This window comes from Tetrao urogallus, assembly GCF_951394365.1.
Source record: "Tetrao urogallus genome assembly, chromosome: 6".
NCBI classification, from domain to species: Eukaryota; Metazoa; Chordata; class Aves; order Galliformes; family Phasianidae; genus Tetrao; species Tetrao urogallus.
The window spans coordinates 52,040,049-52,060,182 of record NC_136819.1 but is presented as its reverse complement, the minus strand read 5'-3'; the positions used below and the strand labels follow the sequence as shown (position 1 = coordinate 52,060,182).

Genomic DNA, 20,134 nt, shown 5'->3' with positions numbered 1-20,134 from the left:
GTAGAAAGATATGCTGTCCTACCCCAAAGAGCTTGTAGTCCAAATGCAGAAAGCTGTGACAACACCACAAGTCTGGGTTGAATACTGAGCCAGAAGACTTAGTGGGAAAAAAATGAGGGGGTATTAAGGCTGAAGAGACCAAGGAGTTCGGTAGGAAACGAGGCAAAGGGATTTTGAAGGAGAAGAAGAATAACAGCAAAACAAGGGCAGCAGCCCCTCAGTCCAGGCCAGGGGAAGCCCGGCGGGGCTGCAGGTGTGATGGCTTTAAAAGGACCGAGCTTTGAGAAACAACCTGTTTCAGTTCTCTTTTTCAGCAACAGCCACAAAATGGCTTTCAAAAAAGCAGCATTTCTCTCGAAATATGAGAGTGAACTGATCTTGTATGTGCCATAATAAAGTCATCTGCCATTTGGTTTTAATGAAGTCCTTTTCTTGATGGTTTTGGCTGGGCTGTGTTCCCAGCTGCTTGGAGGAACTTGTGAGAACTGTATTAAATCCATGGGGGGGAGGAGGGAAGCAGGGAGGGAGGGCACTGCTTGAAGTTTAATTTTCACAAAAGAAAACACGGCAGACAGGCAGGATGCTTAAGAATAATACCGTAGCAGGTCAGTAATTAACGATGGCTCCCTCTAAGCTTTCAGGGCTTTACCAGCTGCCAATTTCAGGAACAATAAATACAAGCACTGCTTAGTGCTGCTCCACAGGCAGGAACACAAGTCTGCACCACAACCTGCACAGCATACACAGGCGACTGCTGTTTCTAGTGTTAGGTTGATTTCTCCCAGCTCCCCAGATATTTTTTGTTATTTCTTGTCTCCATCAGCATCAGTTCTTTTCTGGGATTTCAAAGACAAGGGCGAGGCTTTTTCAGTACTATCTTCCCAAGCAGATGATTGGAGGTTCTCATATGCAAAAAGTGCATCCCTCCTTGCCACCCCAGCACTCCCAAGAGCTCTTCCATGTACTCACCATCCTGGAGGACCTCCGGCGTGGCTGTCCTGCTGCAGTCAGATGTTATGTCCAACCACGCACACAGGAGATGGTGCACACACTTACACCAGCAGATTCATTTCAGGTTCTGCTTTCTTCCTCCTTCAGCTGCAGATTAGTTCCCCTTAACCTCCGAGTTTCATGGTGCATACTAACAGTTAGGAGTCCCAAATTGCCATCTAGATGTTGATACCCCGTTCTTAGATGCTTATCTCCACCTGCTTGATATAATTATACTCAAATAGGGCAAAATGGATACAAAAAGAAAGTAGTGGAGCAGATGCGAAGCCTGCTCGCTATCCTGCTCTCTCCTGAATTTACTGCTTTATACAGATTACCCACCAGCAGGACCACCCCACTATCAAAGCAGGGCTGGGTCGAGGTGAAGGCTGCTGCAATCTTTTTAGGCTCAAGTTAGCAGAAAGCTAAAGTCAGCATCGTGCTGGAGCCAGGTTTTGTCTGCCCTCAGGGAAGTGGTAACTCCAGCAAGCAGCCATGCTAAGGGTCCAACCTGCTTCTGGAAAGTGCCCATGTTTCCCCTGCTGTCCTCTGCAGACGAGCCACTGCTTACTGCTCTCTTCAGTTTTGGATCACAGAACCACAGAATATTCCAAGTTGGATGAGACCCACAAGGATCATCAAGTCCAAGCCTACAGCATCACCCAAATCCAACCCTATGTCTGAGAGTGGTGTCTCAACACATTCTGAGCTCCCTACAGCTGACAGCTGTAGCTGTGATTTAGGATGGAAGTGGGTTTGTGAAGCAATATAAAATGGTTTATCTGAGGGGGGAAAAAAAGACCAGCAAGGTTCTTGGCAAACAAGTGACTTGCTTCATACACTTCTGTTCCGCAGACAAGGATCCTTCTGTTAATTGCCACCTTCCCACACACAAAGTAAATACATCTCTCACCTTACAGCCATATACACTCTGGTTAGCAGACTCCCTCTAAAAACCACACTTGGTCTCCAGTTTGTTAGAAACATGTATTAAAGTACACGGTGGAAGATCTTTAAACGCATATGCGGAAGGTTTGCTACGAAGAAGCTGCCAGCTTAACGTGCTCTCATCTCAGAGAGCTACTAATGGAGAGGAACATTGCTACCACTGCAGAGATCACTACAAAATCACACTCTGGTTTGCACGAGAACAAAGCCGCTGGATCCGGGCACCAGCAGCCAAACAGAAGGATGGAAGCAGAACAGCCCGGGTCCTCATGCCTGAGAGGAAAAACGCTCTGCTTATGCTCTGTGCCAAAGGACTGTAAAATCAGCTGAATGAAAATGTCACTTCAGGTCAAGAGCGCTGAAATGGTTCAGCTGACAAGCCTACAGAAAATTCCAAAGTCTACAGAAAAACATGGCTTTTTGTTTGAAAATAATTTTTAAAGATTTTCTCAATTTCAACTGTTTGAATAATTCAGTAAATATCATTAACCTCAGACAGTGAAACATTTAGCACTCCACGTATCATAGAACCATTGAATTGTTGGAGTTGGAAGAGACCCTTAATGACCGTGTGGTTCAACTCCCCTGCCATGAACAGGGACACCCACAGCTCCATCAGGTGCTCACAGCCCTGTCCAACCTGACCTTGGTTGCCCCCAGGGAGGGGGATCCACCACCTCTCTGGGCAAGCTGCTCCAGGTTCCATATCCGAAATAATTCTTTTCAATACAACATTCAGGGCTCGTTAGCTGTATTTTGGTTGGAGGAAGTGCTGACTTCAATGTAAAAGATCACCAACTATTGTAGCTCTATGATTGCTCTTTCAGAGGGGGGTTTTCAGTCTCGGTCTCATCACTCTTCTTTCATTGCCCCTCCAGCTGCACCTAGGAAATATGACCTACAAATATTAGGAAAAACTTTAATATGATCTACCTTTGCTTTCCAAATATTACATTCCTCCCCTTTGTTTTGCAAAGCTCCCGGTGGCCTCACTAATTCACAGCAGTTGCACTTCCTGGGGGAAGACATGCTACAGCTCTTACAGCCCACCAGCAGGCAGAAGAAACCATTCCCTGCAAGACCCCACCCCCAGCTGCCACTGCTAATTTCAAAAGGCTACTTTGCATGGCATCTAAACTCAAGTACCTCTCAGCACTGCCGGGAAAGCCCGTGGAGAGGCAACAGTGTGTGCAACTCAGCCCTGTGCTTTAGTTTGCAAAGTGGGGTGGGTGAAGCTGCAGCCAGCTGAAGCTGTGCAGGAGGAAAGATTGTTCATGAAGTGCCAGGAAGGATGCGAAGGTCAGACAGAACTCCAGGAAGAAAGGAGGACAGGGATGTAGCAGAGAAGAATTTCACAGATATAAACTCCAATATGTATAAATTGAAGGCACAAGAGTGGGTAAAGCCACCATTTTTTATCATTCGTACTGGGGCATGAACGTACATAGGCTGGGCTTAACCTTTAAAAACACCACTGTTAATCATGGCAACACAATCAAATAGCACTAAATCCAAAATTAATGACATTAATGATCACTGTACCACGCTCAGCAGTAAGACCACCCTCAAGCCATGGGACACGCAGACTTCGCTCCTGTACCTCTGGGGGCAGGGGTGAGAGGAGCCCCACGTACCTTAGGCCTCTATGTATCTGTGCCAGCCAGGTGTCAGCAGAAGGGACCCAGGTGCACTGTCAGCCCCCAGCTGCTCACAATCCTTTCCCTAACCTGTACTTACTGACACCAATATAAACAGGCAGTTGAAAAATTCTGTACCAACAAACACTCCCCTCCTGCAAATTAACCACACCAAAATGCAGAGTTGTAGTGTCACATGATAAAAGAATGATTTATTAGAGCAACTTTATGATAAAATTATATAAAATAACAATTTATTTTTTTCCTTAAAGACGTCCACAATATCACCTTGGAACAAAATGTACAGATACTGCCTATAATCCAAACAAAAATAAATTACCATTAAAAAAAAAAAAAAAAAAAAAAAGCAAAAAAAAAAAAAACCAAAACGGGGTAGGATAAAGAAATCAAAATTGTACACAGCATTTCAAGAGGGTGTGGGAAAGAGAAAGTCATTAATCAGTTCAAGTTATACCGACGTGTTTCAGCTTTACTCTCAGACAGCTCAGCTTGCATTTGTGCTGCATGCAAATGGAATGATCCAGTGAACAGTTCAGAAGAGCAGAATCAGCAGCATAACGACAGCAGATAGTGAAATAGGCACGATTTAGCATGGGGCACATCGACGTGAACAGGTAGCTCTGTCTGGTCCTTGCAAGAGTTATACACATTTACCCAGCTTCAAAAATAGCTACTGTGATCCGCAACACAACAAAAACTAGTAGAATCTTGCACTTATTTACATTTTTTTCACCCTTTTTTTTTTTTTCTTTTTTTTCTTTTTTTCCTTCCCAGTAGTCTGGATGTAAACATTCCACTAGTTTTACCCTTACTAAAATACTTGAAGATGATGCAGACTTCTTTCCTCCTGGAGCACAACCACAACAGGACATGGCTGTAGTTAAGGTCCTCCCTAGCAAAGCTCCCACACATTCTTGCAGAAATTTACATTCATTCCATCAGAACAAAAGAACAGGTTTTTACATTTGAAAGCGCTGAACTGAGAACATGGTTTTCAAGTATAGCAGAACGGAGGAATGGGATTTTGAAAGGTGCTCCTGACATCAGGCACCCAAATTCCCTTGGGAGCCCAAAAGGGTCTGAGCACTTGCTTCCCTGCGGCTTTGAAAAATCCCACCCTTTGTTACATTTCTTTAGTCAAATACAAAACACACGAAAGCAAAATGGTAATGAGAACTGCCCGTGGGGTCAGGGTCGCTCCAAACTCCACACACAGCCTGCCAAAGCCATCAGGTTTCCTGCACACTGAGCCTGGGCAGCAGGATACACCTGGAGAGCAGCACTGCAGTCACACACAGGCGTGTTTTCATGGCCATGCACACTGTAAGAACGACCAAAGGATGAAGGAGCTGTGGTTGTGTGGCTCTCTCTTTGGCTTATCGGAGCAGACAAGTGCAAATGGAGTGTATGTATTTCAGAAGCAGCGAACACGAGGAAAGACAAGTTGCATTTCATCACCAACAAGAGTGTTTTGAATGCAAAGATCCAAGCATGAACGCTGTGTCAGCACACAAGCATTGTGTATTCTGGCTGAGTCACAAATAAGTCAAGCTGTGCATCTCCCCCCAGCCCTACACAAACACATCCAAATTGCAAGCAGACATGGACTGCTGCATCCCGTACTTGAAGAGGTCCCATGTTTGGTGGGTTGATGTCAGGTGGCTGCAGGCTCTCTCTCAAATTCAGAGCAAAGCAATCAAGGATGAAAATCCATTCCTGATGTGTTTACCAAAGAAGTAAGAATCAAGTAATTTTCAAGTGAAAGTAAACAGAAGTCACATCAAGGACGTGTTGCAGAGAAACAAAAACCACCAGAGCACAGCTAGGAAGATGCAGAAACATAGTGAACAATAAAATTCAGATGTCTGAGTAATTCATGTGTTTCTATAGCAAAACTGAAACTAACAGCAACACCTTATCTGTGAAGGTCCTTCAACTCCTAATGAGTTGGGGTAGCACCTGGACATACTAAGCCCTAACAAAGAAGGGCCTGAACACACGTGTCATATGTCAGGAACAACACCGCCACGTAGGATATTCATCACAGACACAGTCAGGCATCTCAAGGAAAGACAGATCAGAATAAACAACCAAATGAACACATTCAGCATACTACAGGCAGAAGAAGGTACAGTGCGTAAATTACAGGCAGAAGAACATGAAGGGCAATTTTTTTTTCTCTTTTCTTTTATTCTGCTTTCATTTATGTGAAATTCAGCAGATTTCTTCATGGAAGAGCATTTCCACACAAGCAGATGAGCCTTATAAGCTGCTGGAGATCTTGGAAGGGTATCTGAACTTATTGTTTGACAGCCAGCATCTTGTAGAGACGAGAAGCTAATGGCCTGCTGGCATCCTCCCATCACAGGACTGATTCTGTTTCTGCTGAAATTGACTTAAATTTCCCAATGGCTTCACCAGGAAAGCCCTCATGCTCTTTGCTAGTAAGATTAAACTCTTTGTGAGCATTCCTACTTATTGAAATTATTGTAGCTGGCTCCCACTTTCACGACATTGTAGCAGAAAAGCTCAGGTAACTACTGAAGCTAACTAAGGGATCCACTACCACCCCAAAATATAAAGTCAGCACACAAGAAGCAGCAGTCAAGCTTGGGGTTCCATTTTCACTGGTTAAACTACACACTGTATGAGGGCAAAGTGGAACTCATCTGCTCACCTTTCCCAGCAAATGTTTCCTCCATGAATATGGAAGGATTTCTCTACCTGATTACTGCTTGTGGACCAGGAATGAATGACAAAGGAATTACTACAGGATGGAGAAAACTGGGAGCAAACACACCTGGAAGAGGTCCCCTCAAAAAACAAACCTTTTGTTCTTAAAGTAAGAAAAACTGCTTTGGGTTTTGTATGTAACTGAAAGGGTGGATACAAAACGCAATGCTTTTTCAACAGGAAACTGCTTAGTGCAACTGCACGTAATACTCATCAATGTCTAGGAGATAGACAAAAAAAAGACAAAATCCAGACAAAAATCCCAACTGTACCAAGTGCTTGACACTGGCAGGTGGTTCCTAAGGAACAGCACAGCATGGTGGTTTTCAAGCACTTCTGCACTGAATAAGAAGTTCATAGCAGAACTAACCATAAACGAGGAGCTACATTTCTGCCATTCTGTTTTGAGTGCCATCAAGTGAACACTAGTTCACAGCAGCTATGCAATTAAGTTTATAACGTGAGCCACTGGAACAGATGTTTCTCTTAACAATTAGCTAAATCACAACCATCTCAGTCCTTGGCCCAGACTGGAGCATTTGTAGCTCACTGTGAAAGATTGTACAGCAAATCTTTTGAACCTGTAAAGAGAGGAACTGTATCAAAAATTTGGCAAGCTAAACCATAATTTGACTTTTCGTACCTACAAATAATTTTGGGACTGAAACATCAAAAACAGCAACTGCATTAGTAGTCATTACATTCACACAATTAACAACTCTTACACTTGACCAAGAGGGAAGAAAAAAAAAAGAAATTATGTCTTGTTTTAGTTTTGGGGCTGAAAAAAGAACATAAAAATGTACAACTTCAGTATGGTTGCCTTTTTAAGACTGCTGAAAAGGACTACTTAGAGAACTGTAATGAGAGTTTCTCCTAGAAACCCACTATATTGCACCATCATTCTGCTGGATTTGCACTTGGATTCCAACAGAGCTGCAATGCTCGCTTACACAATTAAAACAAAACAGCAAAGCAAACAAAACCAAAATAAATCTAGTACCCAAAAAAGTGTTTCTTAAATTGAGCCTCGTTACAACTGAATCATTATGAACAGGCTGATGCAAAAGCACTGGGCAGTACTGAACAGAGGGTGTGCAAAGCCTGTTTGCTTATGGCACAACACTGGAAGAGTGAGTAAATTGTGAGAAATCAGTTTGCCTCTATGCTGAACATGTGCTGCTCTACAGTGCTAGTCTTGATTCAAAGGCATATGCAGACTTGCCATTCACCCTCACAGCATAGATTCCTTTCTTTTGTGCAATGTATTAGCAATCTAAACAACTGCTCCACACAAACTGTCCACAAACCACTCACACACAATACTACAGTAGATTACAATATGATAGCAATACAAAATATCAGATCACGTATTTCTCTCCATCTGGAATGAAATTTGTATCTTGCAAGCTAGAAGACCCACAGTTTGATTTCTGTGTGTAGCTTCTCATCTGTGCTGGAGACAAAGTCTCCAGTGTGGATCCAGAAGCATTAGCAGTCCTGACTTTAGTGGCTGTTGATTGTTTAGCAGCAGAAGATGCTTTGTTACTGGCAACTACATCCAAGTTTCCAGTAGGGTCAATGATAGCATTTATCACTGGGGAAAAAAAGAGACAGACACATTAGCAGCACTCAGCAGTTTCCAAACAGAAATTTGCTTCCCTTCATTTTGAAGGCCATAGAACTGCTGGCAGTACCTGTGTTCATTTTAATTATGTTGTTTTCTTCCTCAGCCTAAGCAGCTTTAATAAGCAAAACCTCTCCCAAACTGAAGTTACAAGGACACTCAGCTTTCTGGTTGAATTGGAAAAGACAAACTACACCAGTAAACCGCATATAGCAGGAGGCTGAAATTACTTCTCTGTGTTTTTGTATGTCTTTATTAAGCTTCCAAATGATCTAAGAGGCAGCTACTGAGATCACCTTGCCACCCCTATGTGCAGAGCTCTATGTACAAGATTCAAGTCAGTGTGAATGCTTACACAGTCAGAAAGCAGAACACAGCTTACTGGTAGAAAGAGCTGCTAAATATTTCTTCCAGCAGAACAGACCTTTGCCAGTTCATCTCATGTGAATATCCTAATTACCACAAACAAAGCATTTCCACAGCAACAGTTTCCACATTTCAGAAGTCAACAATTTTGGAAAACTAAAAACTGGCAGCACAAAATAAATATACTGTTCGTTCCATATCCACTCAAAGAGCACAGAGCAAACTATACTTGCAGCCCTTTCCAGCTTTCACTGGTAAATCAAGGCACATTGTTTTATTCTGTAAAACTTACTAACAAAGAAAAAGCACATTTCAAATGACCAACCTTCAAGCTGTTTTTGAACTCTCCTGAGCTCCTTCAGGATAGAACTGATTTCCTAGAAACAAAAGCATGAGAAGAGAGTTAAGGAAAAAAACTTATTCAACTAATTTAAGAATCTAGCACTAACTCTTCCTGCCCTCTCCTATCAAGAATATTCAAAGTCAGTTCCAACACTGCTTATACAACAGAAAAGACAAATATAGCATTATGGTTGGACATGGTGATTTTGAAGGTTTTTTCTAGCCTAGGCGATTCTGTGATCTGTATTTAGGTGTATCTGGTCAGTGCATGGGACCTCTGCTCTGCCTTATTTTCCTCAAGTGCTACTACACCACCCAGTTCATAGCCTCAGTGGTTTAGTAGATTTGAAAAGTTAGCCAGATGAACTGTCCACATAGCTGAACACTGTGCTTAGGCTCGTTCACACTCCTTCACTACCACGTATACAAAGATGTTTGCAACCAAAGCAATTGGCCTTGTGTACACTAGTGTAGCACTGACCCTTTAGACACAGGTCCTGCACACAGTTATATGTACACTTGGCATTAGTCAGGCTTGCTGAGACCCACTATTGCACTGAAATCCATGCTGGCAGTCCCCATAAATAAGAGTAAGAAGTTATGAGAGCACAAACACCCTACGGATGAGGCACATTTTTATTGCCCTATTACAGAACTGTAACAGGTGAAAAAAAATACAGGACAAGCACCAACGTGCAATTAAAGCTGTGGCAACCACAGGGCAGGTGAGGCAGGTGATGCTTTAGAAGATGTTTAAATGGAATCTAATGACCCTGAACATCTGCTAAGGGACTGGGTATCCAAATATGAATTAAGGCAGAAGGGAAGATTTTGGTGAAAGTGACTAGCAGAACAGCTGGAGGAACTCACCTTGTCATACTGAAAACACCACCAAGAAACAGCAATTGAACACATGCAAATGTACTACCAATTTCAGAAATGGGGTTTCAGAAGGGTCAGGACTTGTTCTTTTCATTTTTCAAAAAGCTTCCGTGGACACAAGCCCTGAGGAGTGTACTTGTTCACATCTACCTTGTTTGATGTCTTCAGAATTGGCACTTCGTTTTCAGAGTTAATTTTGGCCTCCATCTCCTCCCAGGTCCTCTCTGAGTTTTGAAACAAAATCCTGCAGCACAAAAATGTGAAACGAGTCTTAAAATTGCCATCCAAAAGCTGACTGTTTAAAAGACTTAATTATCACAAGATGTGGCAACAAAGGAGATTAGTGGATTAGTGACAGGACAAAGCTCCTTTCAGCTGATTTAGGGAAGGACTTCGGATTGTCTGTAACTGATGGCTTCTGGAGCAACAAGAAGCTTTGTTGTTGCACAAGTCCAGGCGATCTGCAGGCTTTCTGAGACCCTTGAGAGAAAAGAGGAGACAATCCACCAACAGGAAGACATCCCCCCCCCCCTTTCCTCAGGGAACATTTCAAAGTTAATGCAACAAGAGGCATTACAAATTCAGCACTAGAATTCCAAAGACCACACATCTGAAAAAAAGAGATGGCAAATAATCACATTACCTTTCCTTCACCATACAATCCATTTCTCACATCGACTCCCTGCACCTTGATAATAAGCCTCTCAAAAAATGACAATTTGTTACCTTTCACAAGCAGACTGACAGCATTTCAGGCCAAGGACAAAAAGTTGCTTACTTCATTTTTTCAGCTAGGTTTTCTGTATTTTCACGGATTGTGTGCGATAACTGGGACACTGGGTTCAGCATCAGGTTGTCAAAGATGACCTAAAGTAAAAGAGAAAAATCAGATAAAGCAATTTTAGCAGAACTGGCACATCAAAAAACCTGGAAGTTTTCAGAGTAAACGATCTTCACTGAAGCATTTTTAGCTACAGGGATGATATTCAAGGCTCAGGAAAGATTAAATGATGTACAGCTTTGTTACAGCACTTTGGCAGGAAGATTAACAGTTCAGACTTATCTGGAAGAATAGAGGAACACAGAGCTGTTTGAAGACACATAACTGCTTTCTATGAGACTTTAGAAGTCTCACAGAAAGATTCTCCCCCAAAAACAAGCAAGGAACCAAGTACGCATACACACACACATGAAACAAAAAAACACTCACAAGCCAAGAACTCCCACAAGCAGTGGGAATGAAACCTTCTAAAGTGATTTTATCAGATTTCAAGCCACTCTCATGGTCACATATCCTGGCATTTGGCCAGGCATATCCTGACTTTGGCACAGCTGTTCCAAGAGCAGCTCTGGCCAGCATGCCCTCTGCAGAAAAATAAGGTGCCATCACTGCTTATGGAAGAGTACTCATGACATGAGAACACTGATGTTGCGCCTTTCAAAGTTTAGACGTTTGTGGTTTTCCTTTCTAACAAAAAGTGAAAGAGCCAAAATGGGCACTACCACTGAATGTCTCCTTATCAGCAATTCAGTCTCACATCTTAGTGGAGCATAATTCCAGTTAGTATCAGCTTTTAAGAGTGATTTTCTGTTCCTTTTATTCTGTTTTTAATATTACCTCTCAAGAGCTCTCTTTTGTTGATAAAGATGTGCATTTTTGTCAGTAGTTGCCTTTGGCAGCTTAGAAGAGCATATATGCATACTGCAAGTAATGTCATAAGTAAGTAAGAAAGTAAAGAAAAAGTTGGCTTGCCTCCTCACGGTTTCGTGTCCTTGTTTTTTTGGATAGATCGTCTTCTCTATTATCATTCATATTTTGGTCAAAATTCTTCAGTTCCACTGATCCCGGAGGCACTTTCTGGTAGTTCAGACTTGCTTCTGGAATGTGCTGCACCAACTTGGAAATAATGAGTAATGAGTCATTAAAATTAGTAGGGAAGGAGGCACACAGCCACTCACTGCAGGTAACGCAGATTTTCAGGCAAGCCCCAGGGGAACACTGAGTCATTCAAGTCTTGTTCAGACAGGTATGGGTTCCTAAGCACAATTCTAGACCCCAATCCTGCAAACTTCCAGCAACTGGAGTCATTCTATGGAACTCAGTAGGCCGTTCCACTTTATGCTTTTAAGACTTGAACAAGCAGTCGAAAAGAACACCTCTGCCTTTTAGGAATATAGGCTAAAATTGAAAAAGGCCCTGTTTTCCCACATCTTGTGTTTTAATATATCAATGCAACATTAAAGTGACACTAAACTTAATCAGAAACCATTCAGTAACACATGGTAGAGATGAAAAAGCAACACAAGGCCACTGATAATACAGACAACACGAAGAACAGAAACAGCAAGACAGCTACTCATGTTTGGTTGACCAAAGGACAAAAAACTCTGAAAGAAGATGAGAAAAACAAGAGCAACGAGACAGAAACACAAAAATAATGGGATGGAAAGTGCACCTGAGATGGATATGCCAGCCGAAAAGATCTACGAGCAATCTGTGTTAAAACAGAAACAAAGAGATCAATGCTACTGAATGACTATGACAGCAGGTATCATAGAACACGTCTTGTTATCTTGGGGTGACATTCCCAAAAGCGCATTCCAAAGGACCAGCACTCAATGCCCAACCCATCAGCATGCACTGAAGCCCACGGAGGTCCTGGGCACCTAACCAGTTTTGCAGCTCCAACTTGTGGACAGTATTGAGAGAAACCCAGGAGCTCTCTGAGCACCAAAAATGGACTAGACACATAGCCCAGGACGCTCTCTGGTTGGCAACAGCACTCTGCTTATGAGGAAAACCATTTAAGGCCCAGGTTCCCCCAACTCTATGCAGTAGCACTTGAGTTATACTCAGGCAGAAAGCATAAGACATTATGCTGTAGGTATACAACAGCCAAAATGGTTAGCTAAAAATAAGCTTCCTTTTTTAAGCATCTTTTTGTGAAGTGCAGTGAGTTAGGTTGGTTACAGCAGTGAAACAGCATCAGAAGGGAATGAGATACTCCAGTCTGACAGGTCTCAGCACAAGCACGTGAAAACACTATAGGAGCAGTACCAGCTTCACCACCACTAAGGGGTCTTTATATGGGAGCTGGCCTGATCTCATGCTTTCTGTTCTGTCTCACAGAATCTTAGAACTGCTTGGGCTGACAGGGACCTCAGAGTTTGTCTAGGTCTAACCTCTTTGTCATGGGCAGTGCTGCCAACCACTAAAATCAGGCATCAGCTCAGGCTGCCCAGGACCCCATCCAACCTGCCTTTGAACACTTCCAGGGATGGGGGCATCCACAACTTCAACTGCACATCTGCAAGTGTTTCCTTCCATCATAGCAACAGTCACACCGAGCAAGTTAAGCAACAGTTTATAATAAACATAAATGGAATCTTCAGTTTTCTCCTAAACCAATATCAACTTTAAAAAACACAATTGTGCAGGACTCTATCATGAAGTGGTGCTGCTTTGGGCTGACCCACTTGACTACTCTTGCAGCAGCTAAGCTTTCAGCTTGGCTGCTCAGCTCTGCAGAAAGCTGGGTCTTGTGACATCTACTCACATACAGCCTAAGGCTTCAGAAGGCAGGAATAACAAAGGTTTCACTCTTGCTGAACACATTTTAGTTTAGGTTTGCTTAATTTGTAGCAAAATTCAGCTCAATATCACTGGAATCTGGATTACTGTGTACCATACAGTTGACAGCTCTGAAAACAAAGCCACCGTAAACATGCAGGGGGGAAACTGAAAACCTCCCTGTCTAACATTCAAGCAAACACTGGACCTGAAGGGACAAAATATGAAGAATAAGTTTTAAATCTAAAGCTCCATCTTATACTTTTAAGAGAACACACACAATTTAACTTTTAATCAAGCTCTGTAATAAAAGCAATTCTAAAAGCAATTTGTGTGAGGCTGAGAAATGTCACAGCACGCACAAGTCTAAATTGAAGCTGCTGGTAAAAAAACCTAAACCCTCAGAAGTTATTCCAGTATCAGCACTTGTTTCTGATTTTTCCTCCAGTTTCTTAGAGCTGGTGCAAGTATTTAGTAGTAGAAAATCAAGGGCTAGCAGAATGGCATACAACACTGTAAAAGCTAGAGCTGTAAGAGGTGAGGACACAGTAAACACTGCATATTCACATATTTTCTATTACCAGATGTTTTGTACAACATTGCTAATATTACTAGAACAGTATAGTAATTTCTCATCACTGTGTCCTTCCCTAGAATATTCAATGTGAAGTTGTTCACAGTGCTTAGCATCACACACTCCAATCTTCAGAGATTTCCTATTACCTTCCCTACATTAAGCTGAAGTAATTATCTGAGCACCAATTCATCAGAACCTTTCAGAGGTAGATCTGGAAGGATGCCCACTGACTATAGTCCAGTTCCAAAGATGTGATGAGTATTTATTCAATTCCACATTAGTTTGTATCACACCCATTCATAACACGACCCTGAAAAGCACAGTTCAGGACCCCAAGCTATTCACGATTATTCAGCTCTTTGTCTCAGCATCAGCAGCCCAGCATTTCACACAGAGTAGAAGCACCCTCAGCCTGAGTTCTGCAGGTATCACTGCTACCTAGCTGCAGGAAACCACCCTCTGTGTATGCTGACTGAGGGCCGCACCCTTCAGTGGCACCCTGCAAAGATGTAGGCCAGCTGCTTTTGTGGAAGGAAGTGGGTGCTGGTCATTGCCAACCCACAGTAAAAGGTTTCATTTGCAAATCAGAAGAAAGATAGATTTGTCACCTTGGCTGCTCAAAAAGGGCAACACAAAAGGCAGTTTTGCAGGTGTGGCATTTGCATGTAAACAAAGCAATAAAACACTGTCTCAGAGCCTGAACTTATTGCGAAATGTTTGTGTACTCTGGCTCAAAGCTAAACAACACCTGGGGACAAAACCCTCTCTGGGAAGGCTGCAGCTGGTTGGGTTTAACAGGAGCTCAGCCTTCCACATGTGATCCCGCAGGAATCTCCCCAGACTTCTGTGTTGCACCTTCAGCAGGGTCACAGGGCCTCCAACTCCTCTCCTAGCAGGGTAACAAGTTTGGCCTCTGCTTTGAATCGTATTTAGTCAGGCCTCTAATCTCACAACAGACAATTGAGGACCAAGAGGCCTACCTGAATAGCAAATTAAAAAAAAAAAAAAAAAAAAAAAAGGATTTTTAAACCCACACTAGTGATAGACAGGAGGGAATTGGGATTTATAAACCAACAAAGGCGATCTTACTTTAGCAGCTGCAGCCTCTAGGTGACTTTACAGATGAATTTGAGCTGAATCCCTGAGCAGCTGCACCGATTGAGTCAAATTATGAAGTTGCCTCCATCCTCCCCCCCTCCCCCCATTAACCTCCTTCATCCTTGCTCACCCCACTGGCTGTTCACAGGTCCTGCATACTTGCTATGCATTCAGAAGCCAAGATTTCTGCCCTAGAGGATCTTACCTCTTCTCTTGCTGATATGGTGGAAGCAGGAGTGTTGGGCACAGAGCTGAGGGAGGTGCTTGGTCCTGTCCCTGACGAACTCTGCGAGTCCCCATCTCCAGCAACATCGTGAATCTCTCGAGCAAGGATGGCCACATCCTTCACCAAGGTCTGGCTAAGCCTGAAGCACAGCGTGCAGCACAGCAGTTAGGACCCATGATACAAGCCTCATATTCATAAAACATCAGTAGAGCAGCCACAAAAGACTTTTTTACTGGCAACCACAGCAAGTTTGCATGACTTACAACCTCTGCAGAGCTTTGGGTGCCTTGGCACAGTACTGAGGAACACTGTCTGCATACATGAGTAACAAAATAAATCCTCTCCTGTATCCAAGTTTCAACACAGACTTGAAAAACAAACTTTAGTGACTACACATTAGCAAAAAGTATTGGAGATGATCCATGAAGAAGTTCTACATTACTGTTTCCCACTCAGTCCTTTTTTTTAATAGAACAAGGTCACTTCTTTTACTTAGGAGTTTTGTTCTCCCTTACAGAAGGAAAGCAGAAGCAACAAAGCCATTGGTGACCATTATATTAATGGCTTATTTCCATGCTTAAACTGTTAAAGCAGGAAAAAAAAAAAAATGATGAAAGCATTTCTCCATCATTCAAAAGAACAGTAAGTCCTTCAGCCTTATGCAAATTATCCCAGTACAGCATTCTACAACATGGCTAGAACTCTTCTGGAAAGAGAAAACCTTTGTTCTTTATCACATAAATAGTAAAATCCTCACAATGTATTTCCTTTTCCCCTGTAGTTTAAAACTCAAAACATGCCTCAGGATCTCCACAAGGGATGAGGCACTAGTAGGGCTATGCAGGACACACCTCAGAGCGATGTGACTGTCAGAAACCTCAAGTCCCTTGCCAGGTGTGCAGAGAGCACTCAGTGACTGCAGCACTCTGCTCCAGATCTCAAAACCAGTTTTTAAGACTCTGGATTGTTACAAGCACAGACTGAAAAAAAAAAAAAAAAAGATGCTCAGATGCAAAGCAGTCTGTAGTTATAAAGATGGTCTTCCAGCTAGCTAGCTTCAGCTGAGAGATGATTTCTCCTTTAATTGGAAAAAGAACAAGCAATGTAATAAAGCTGTCAGCCTACGGAAACATTTCCTTGGAATGAAAATGTGTAATTGAAGTAAGAAAAAGGAGTATGATCTCTGCCTAAGGTGCCCTGCCTGTGATGGTTTCGGACAGAGCTGTCACTGATTGCATCCGCTCTGTGATTCGCCTTCTGTAAACAAGTGACATTTTCCCTTTTAACTCTCCCTGCCTCCTTTAAACCCCTCCCAGTTAATTTGGGAGCAGCAGCGGAAATCAGAACGGCAATTAGGAGGCAGACTGTGACCGAGTTCTGCAGTGTGCTGAGCCAGACAAGTCTGATGCAACTGCTTATTTATAGCTCCTGCAACCCGGAGCGCCCGCCCGCGTCAGGAACGCTGCTACGAGGGAAGGACACATTTTGCACATGCACTACAGCACAGGTAGGGCAGCTTGGAACAGGCTGCCTGCAGTGTTCAGCAAAGGAAAAGCCTTTGGAGATCCATGCAGCATGCACTACATCTAATGTGGAAATGCTGACCCAGAGCAGACAGAAGACAGCTCCCTTTGTGCAAAGTATTTCAGCTATGGCAGCACAATGGAAGACCAGTATTTCTGGAAAGTTGGCACAACGCAGTCACATATTAGAGATGTCAAACCTCAAACGCCACTGTTTAAAAAAAGCATATATTTGCTTTGCTGCCCATGTCCTCCAGGCAACCGCAGGACCACCAGGATACAATGACTCCGTATGCACAGACATCAGGCTAAGCAACAACTCATTTAGATACAGACAGATTTTCTTGTCTGGATTCAATTGTGCCAACCAAAGAGGTCTCTGCCTTGCAGTGACTGCTTACTGCTCCCTCACTGGCTTCAGGCAAAGCAGCTTCAACAGTTTACATCCTCAGCCTCTGCTAATCCATCTGCAGAGAATTAGGGCAGTTCACATGAACTAGACCGTGCACACGGAAGCCTTCCAGCAGATAGCAGCAATAAGCAGATAACAGATACATGTTTTGACAGACTCAAAGCTAAAAGAGGATACCTGTCCACAGCTCAAACAAGCAATAAACTCAGACACAACCAAGGTTCCCTTGCACCTTGGCATTTTCCAGGCAGAACACACAAAGAGCACTGCCAAGCACAGGCTGTAAAGCTCCATGAAAATGACCCAAGGGGTAGAACACCTCCCCTATGAGCGCAGGGTGAGAACCAGGGCTGTGCAGGCTGGAGAAGAGCAGGCTCTGGGGAGAGCTGAGAGCAGCCTTTCAGTATCTAAAGGGAGACTGCAAGAAAGAAGAGGACAGGCTCTATAGTGGGGTCTGTTGTGATAGGACAAGAGGAAATGGTTTCAAACTAAAAGAGGGGAGATTCAGACGTGATATAAGGAAGAAGTTGTTTTACAATAAGGGCGGTGAGGCACTGGCACAGGCTGCCCAGAGAGCTGGTGGATGAGACACCCAAGGTATGGCTGGACAGGGATCTGAGCACCTGACTGAGCTGTAGGTGTCCCCTGTTCACTGCAGGGGATGTTGGACTAAATGGACCTTACAGGTCCCTTTCTATTCCAGTGATTCTACGATTTTATTCTGTGATGACATACCAGTGCCCAGATATAAAAAAACAAACAGACTGAGTGTCTCTTCCTACCTCTAGTTTTGAACATTAACACAAACCCAGACAACAGAAAGCATGTGGCCTGATGTCCCACCTCCTCACCTGGCTATTTCTGCTATCTCTGCTGTCTGTGCCATGAAGTTGTAGGGGTCGGGATGGTCATCAAAGTCTTCGTCGTCATCTGTCTCTCTGCCATTGTGTTTCTGCTTGCCCAGCCCAGAGCCACGTATCCTCGGCGTCTGTGTGGCTGTTGAAGTATGGGAGCGTTTGTGTTTAGGGGAGCTGTGATTTGAGCCATATTCTTCCTCCGAAGTAGAAGTGTAATCTGAACCCTGCGGTCTCCGCCTTGATGCTTATAAAAAATGAATTGGTTTCAGACCAAGGAAAGTGAAGAATCACTACAAAAGGGCACAAAGGTAACACAACACTAGCCCAGGAACACAAAGGGAGGAGAGCTTCTGTGCAGGTTTTAAGTCAAACAGCACATTCTCAGAGCTTAATTCAAAGCTGAGCACTTTGAATGGCTCCCATCCACTATACAAATTTGGAGGAGGAAATTCGAGTGCAAAAGCAGAATGACTGCTAATAGCTCCAATGCATTTTATTAGTACCACAGCCTTGGTTCTCCGTGCACAGAAGCTCTGTATGTAAGCAGCACACAGTTCAGACTCCTCACAATCCCACAGAAATCATTATCTGGAAGGAGCCCCATTTTCAAGCCTGTGGACACCTTACCAACTCTGAGAACAAGCAAAAGAAGGTTTGCTTTTTTTTCTTTTTTTTTTTCTTTTTTTTTTTTTTTGAGTGAGGGAGAGATGCAATGTGTGGTTCTATTTGTCCGCACCTCACATTGGTCTCCTGCCTTGCCATCCCTGTTAATGACACCCTACAAAAAGCGCCCACATGGGCGGGCAGGCAAGACTGGCTCCAAGCCCTGCAGCCAAGCAGAGCACCCACTTGTCCCAGCCAGTTCTGAGATGATCCAGGTCCTCATTGCATGGCAAACATTGAGGTGCTCAGCAGTAAACTCCTTGCTTAAAAATGTGGCTCCCAGATTTTCCCCATCTCACTGCACTCCTCACAGATAGTGCTTCATTCCCTTCTGTCTTCCCTTGGAGAATGAAGACCCACCAGACACAAAGCCAGACAGGTTATTTAAAATTGCAACACCTGAAAGCTTCACTGTGTTACAAAGATTATCGTAATGCTAAACCTTTGAAAGTGAATGAAGCCAGCATCATTAATCATGCAAACAAAAACAATGAATTTGGCATAAAAGATGGAGATAGAAACTACAGACTGTTACCACATAGAGAGAAAAAACATGTTCCTAGACATTGTTATCTCAGCTATTTAAAGATATTGGCTTGGGATTAAAAGTATATGTATATACAAAAAAATAAATCAGCTCATATTCCACCAGCAGAAAGGTATTCTGCTTTTATATATATTAAAAAACAAGAATCAAGAGGTCACCTGTCACTGAACAGAGATTTCAAACACTAAGGGCCTGATTTACCAACTCTATACACCAAGGGAAATCAGAATCAAGTCCCTTAGTACCATTCAAATTACCTTGAGCAAACAAACCAGGTACACAGAGGAGCGGGGGGGGGGGGGAACCAATCCTTCTTTTTCTGAACTGGTAAGTTGGATTGTTCAGTCATTATCTGTGCTTTTCACACAGTTACTTTGGACTGCTTGACAACCTACTGACATCTCTTGTCCCCACAGCAGATACTTCATTCTGCTCCTCAGTGGTTGAGATTAACTTTCTCCCACCTGGACAGGTGGAAACCATAGCGGGTAGCTAAATGCTTTAAGAAACCCTTGAATCAATCAACCGCATTTGCCTCCTCACTCCCAAGGCCTGAAATTTGGTATTTTCAAGGGTTATCGTGTCATGCTCAAAAACCTTTTGATAGAACAGTGCAACCTTTTGTTTTTGTCCCAGAAACGGGGCTCTGGGCGTTCATTCACAGTGTCTGTAACATAAGTACAGGAACATGCACCACACACCCGCTACAGCACTACAAAGCACGAGGACGCCTACTTAGAGCTTGTGCAAGGTGCACAATCCTATCAAGGAATTAGGAGGTTAGTATTTTAAGAGCAACTAATTCAAAGGAAAGATTAGCGTCATCTGCTGCAACTGTGCACAAGGTGTTAGGATGCTGCTACAAAGCTCTGGAAATCAAAAACCAATTCATTTAAAAAACAAAAACTGGCCAGCTCTTATCATTTTTCTCCAAATGATTTGAAGTATGTGGTCCAAAGGCAGGGAGATGTGAAGAGTACCTCCTGTTCGGAAAACTTGGACCACGTCATCTTGATTTGAGTTTGTTATTGATTAACACAAAGTCAACAGTAGAAACATTTCAGAAAAGGCAGGAGAGAGACTGTACATAGTAGCTTACTCACGTTCTGATTTA

At 43.1% G+C, this 20,134-nt stretch overlaps 1 protein-coding gene across 1 annotated transcript in view; it reads right to left on the bottom strand.

The window, feature by feature from the left end:
- Positions 1–7,690: 7,690 nt before the first annotated feature.
- CEP170B (centrosomal protein 170B) overlaps positions 7,691–20,134 on the bottom strand; it is a gene marked incomplete at both ends in the record, with an annotated part of 51,085 nt that continues 38,641 nt past the window's right edge. Inside the window, 8 exons of the mRNA XM_079536809.1 lie at positions 7,691–7,926; positions 8,648–8,699; positions 9,697–9,790; positions 10,325–10,413; positions 11,300–11,443; positions 12,003–12,041; positions 14,998–15,157; positions 17,805–18,054. Of these exons, the coding sequence (XP_079392935.1) occupies positions 7,691–7,926; positions 8,648–8,699; positions 9,697–9,790; positions 10,325–10,413; positions 11,300–11,443; positions 12,003–12,041; positions 14,998–15,157; positions 17,805–18,054 (1,064 nt within the window). The remainder of the gene's footprint in view (positions 7,927–8,647; positions 8,700–9,696; positions 9,791–10,324; positions 10,414–11,299; positions 11,444–12,002; positions 12,042–14,997; positions 15,158–17,804; positions 18,055–20,134) is intronic.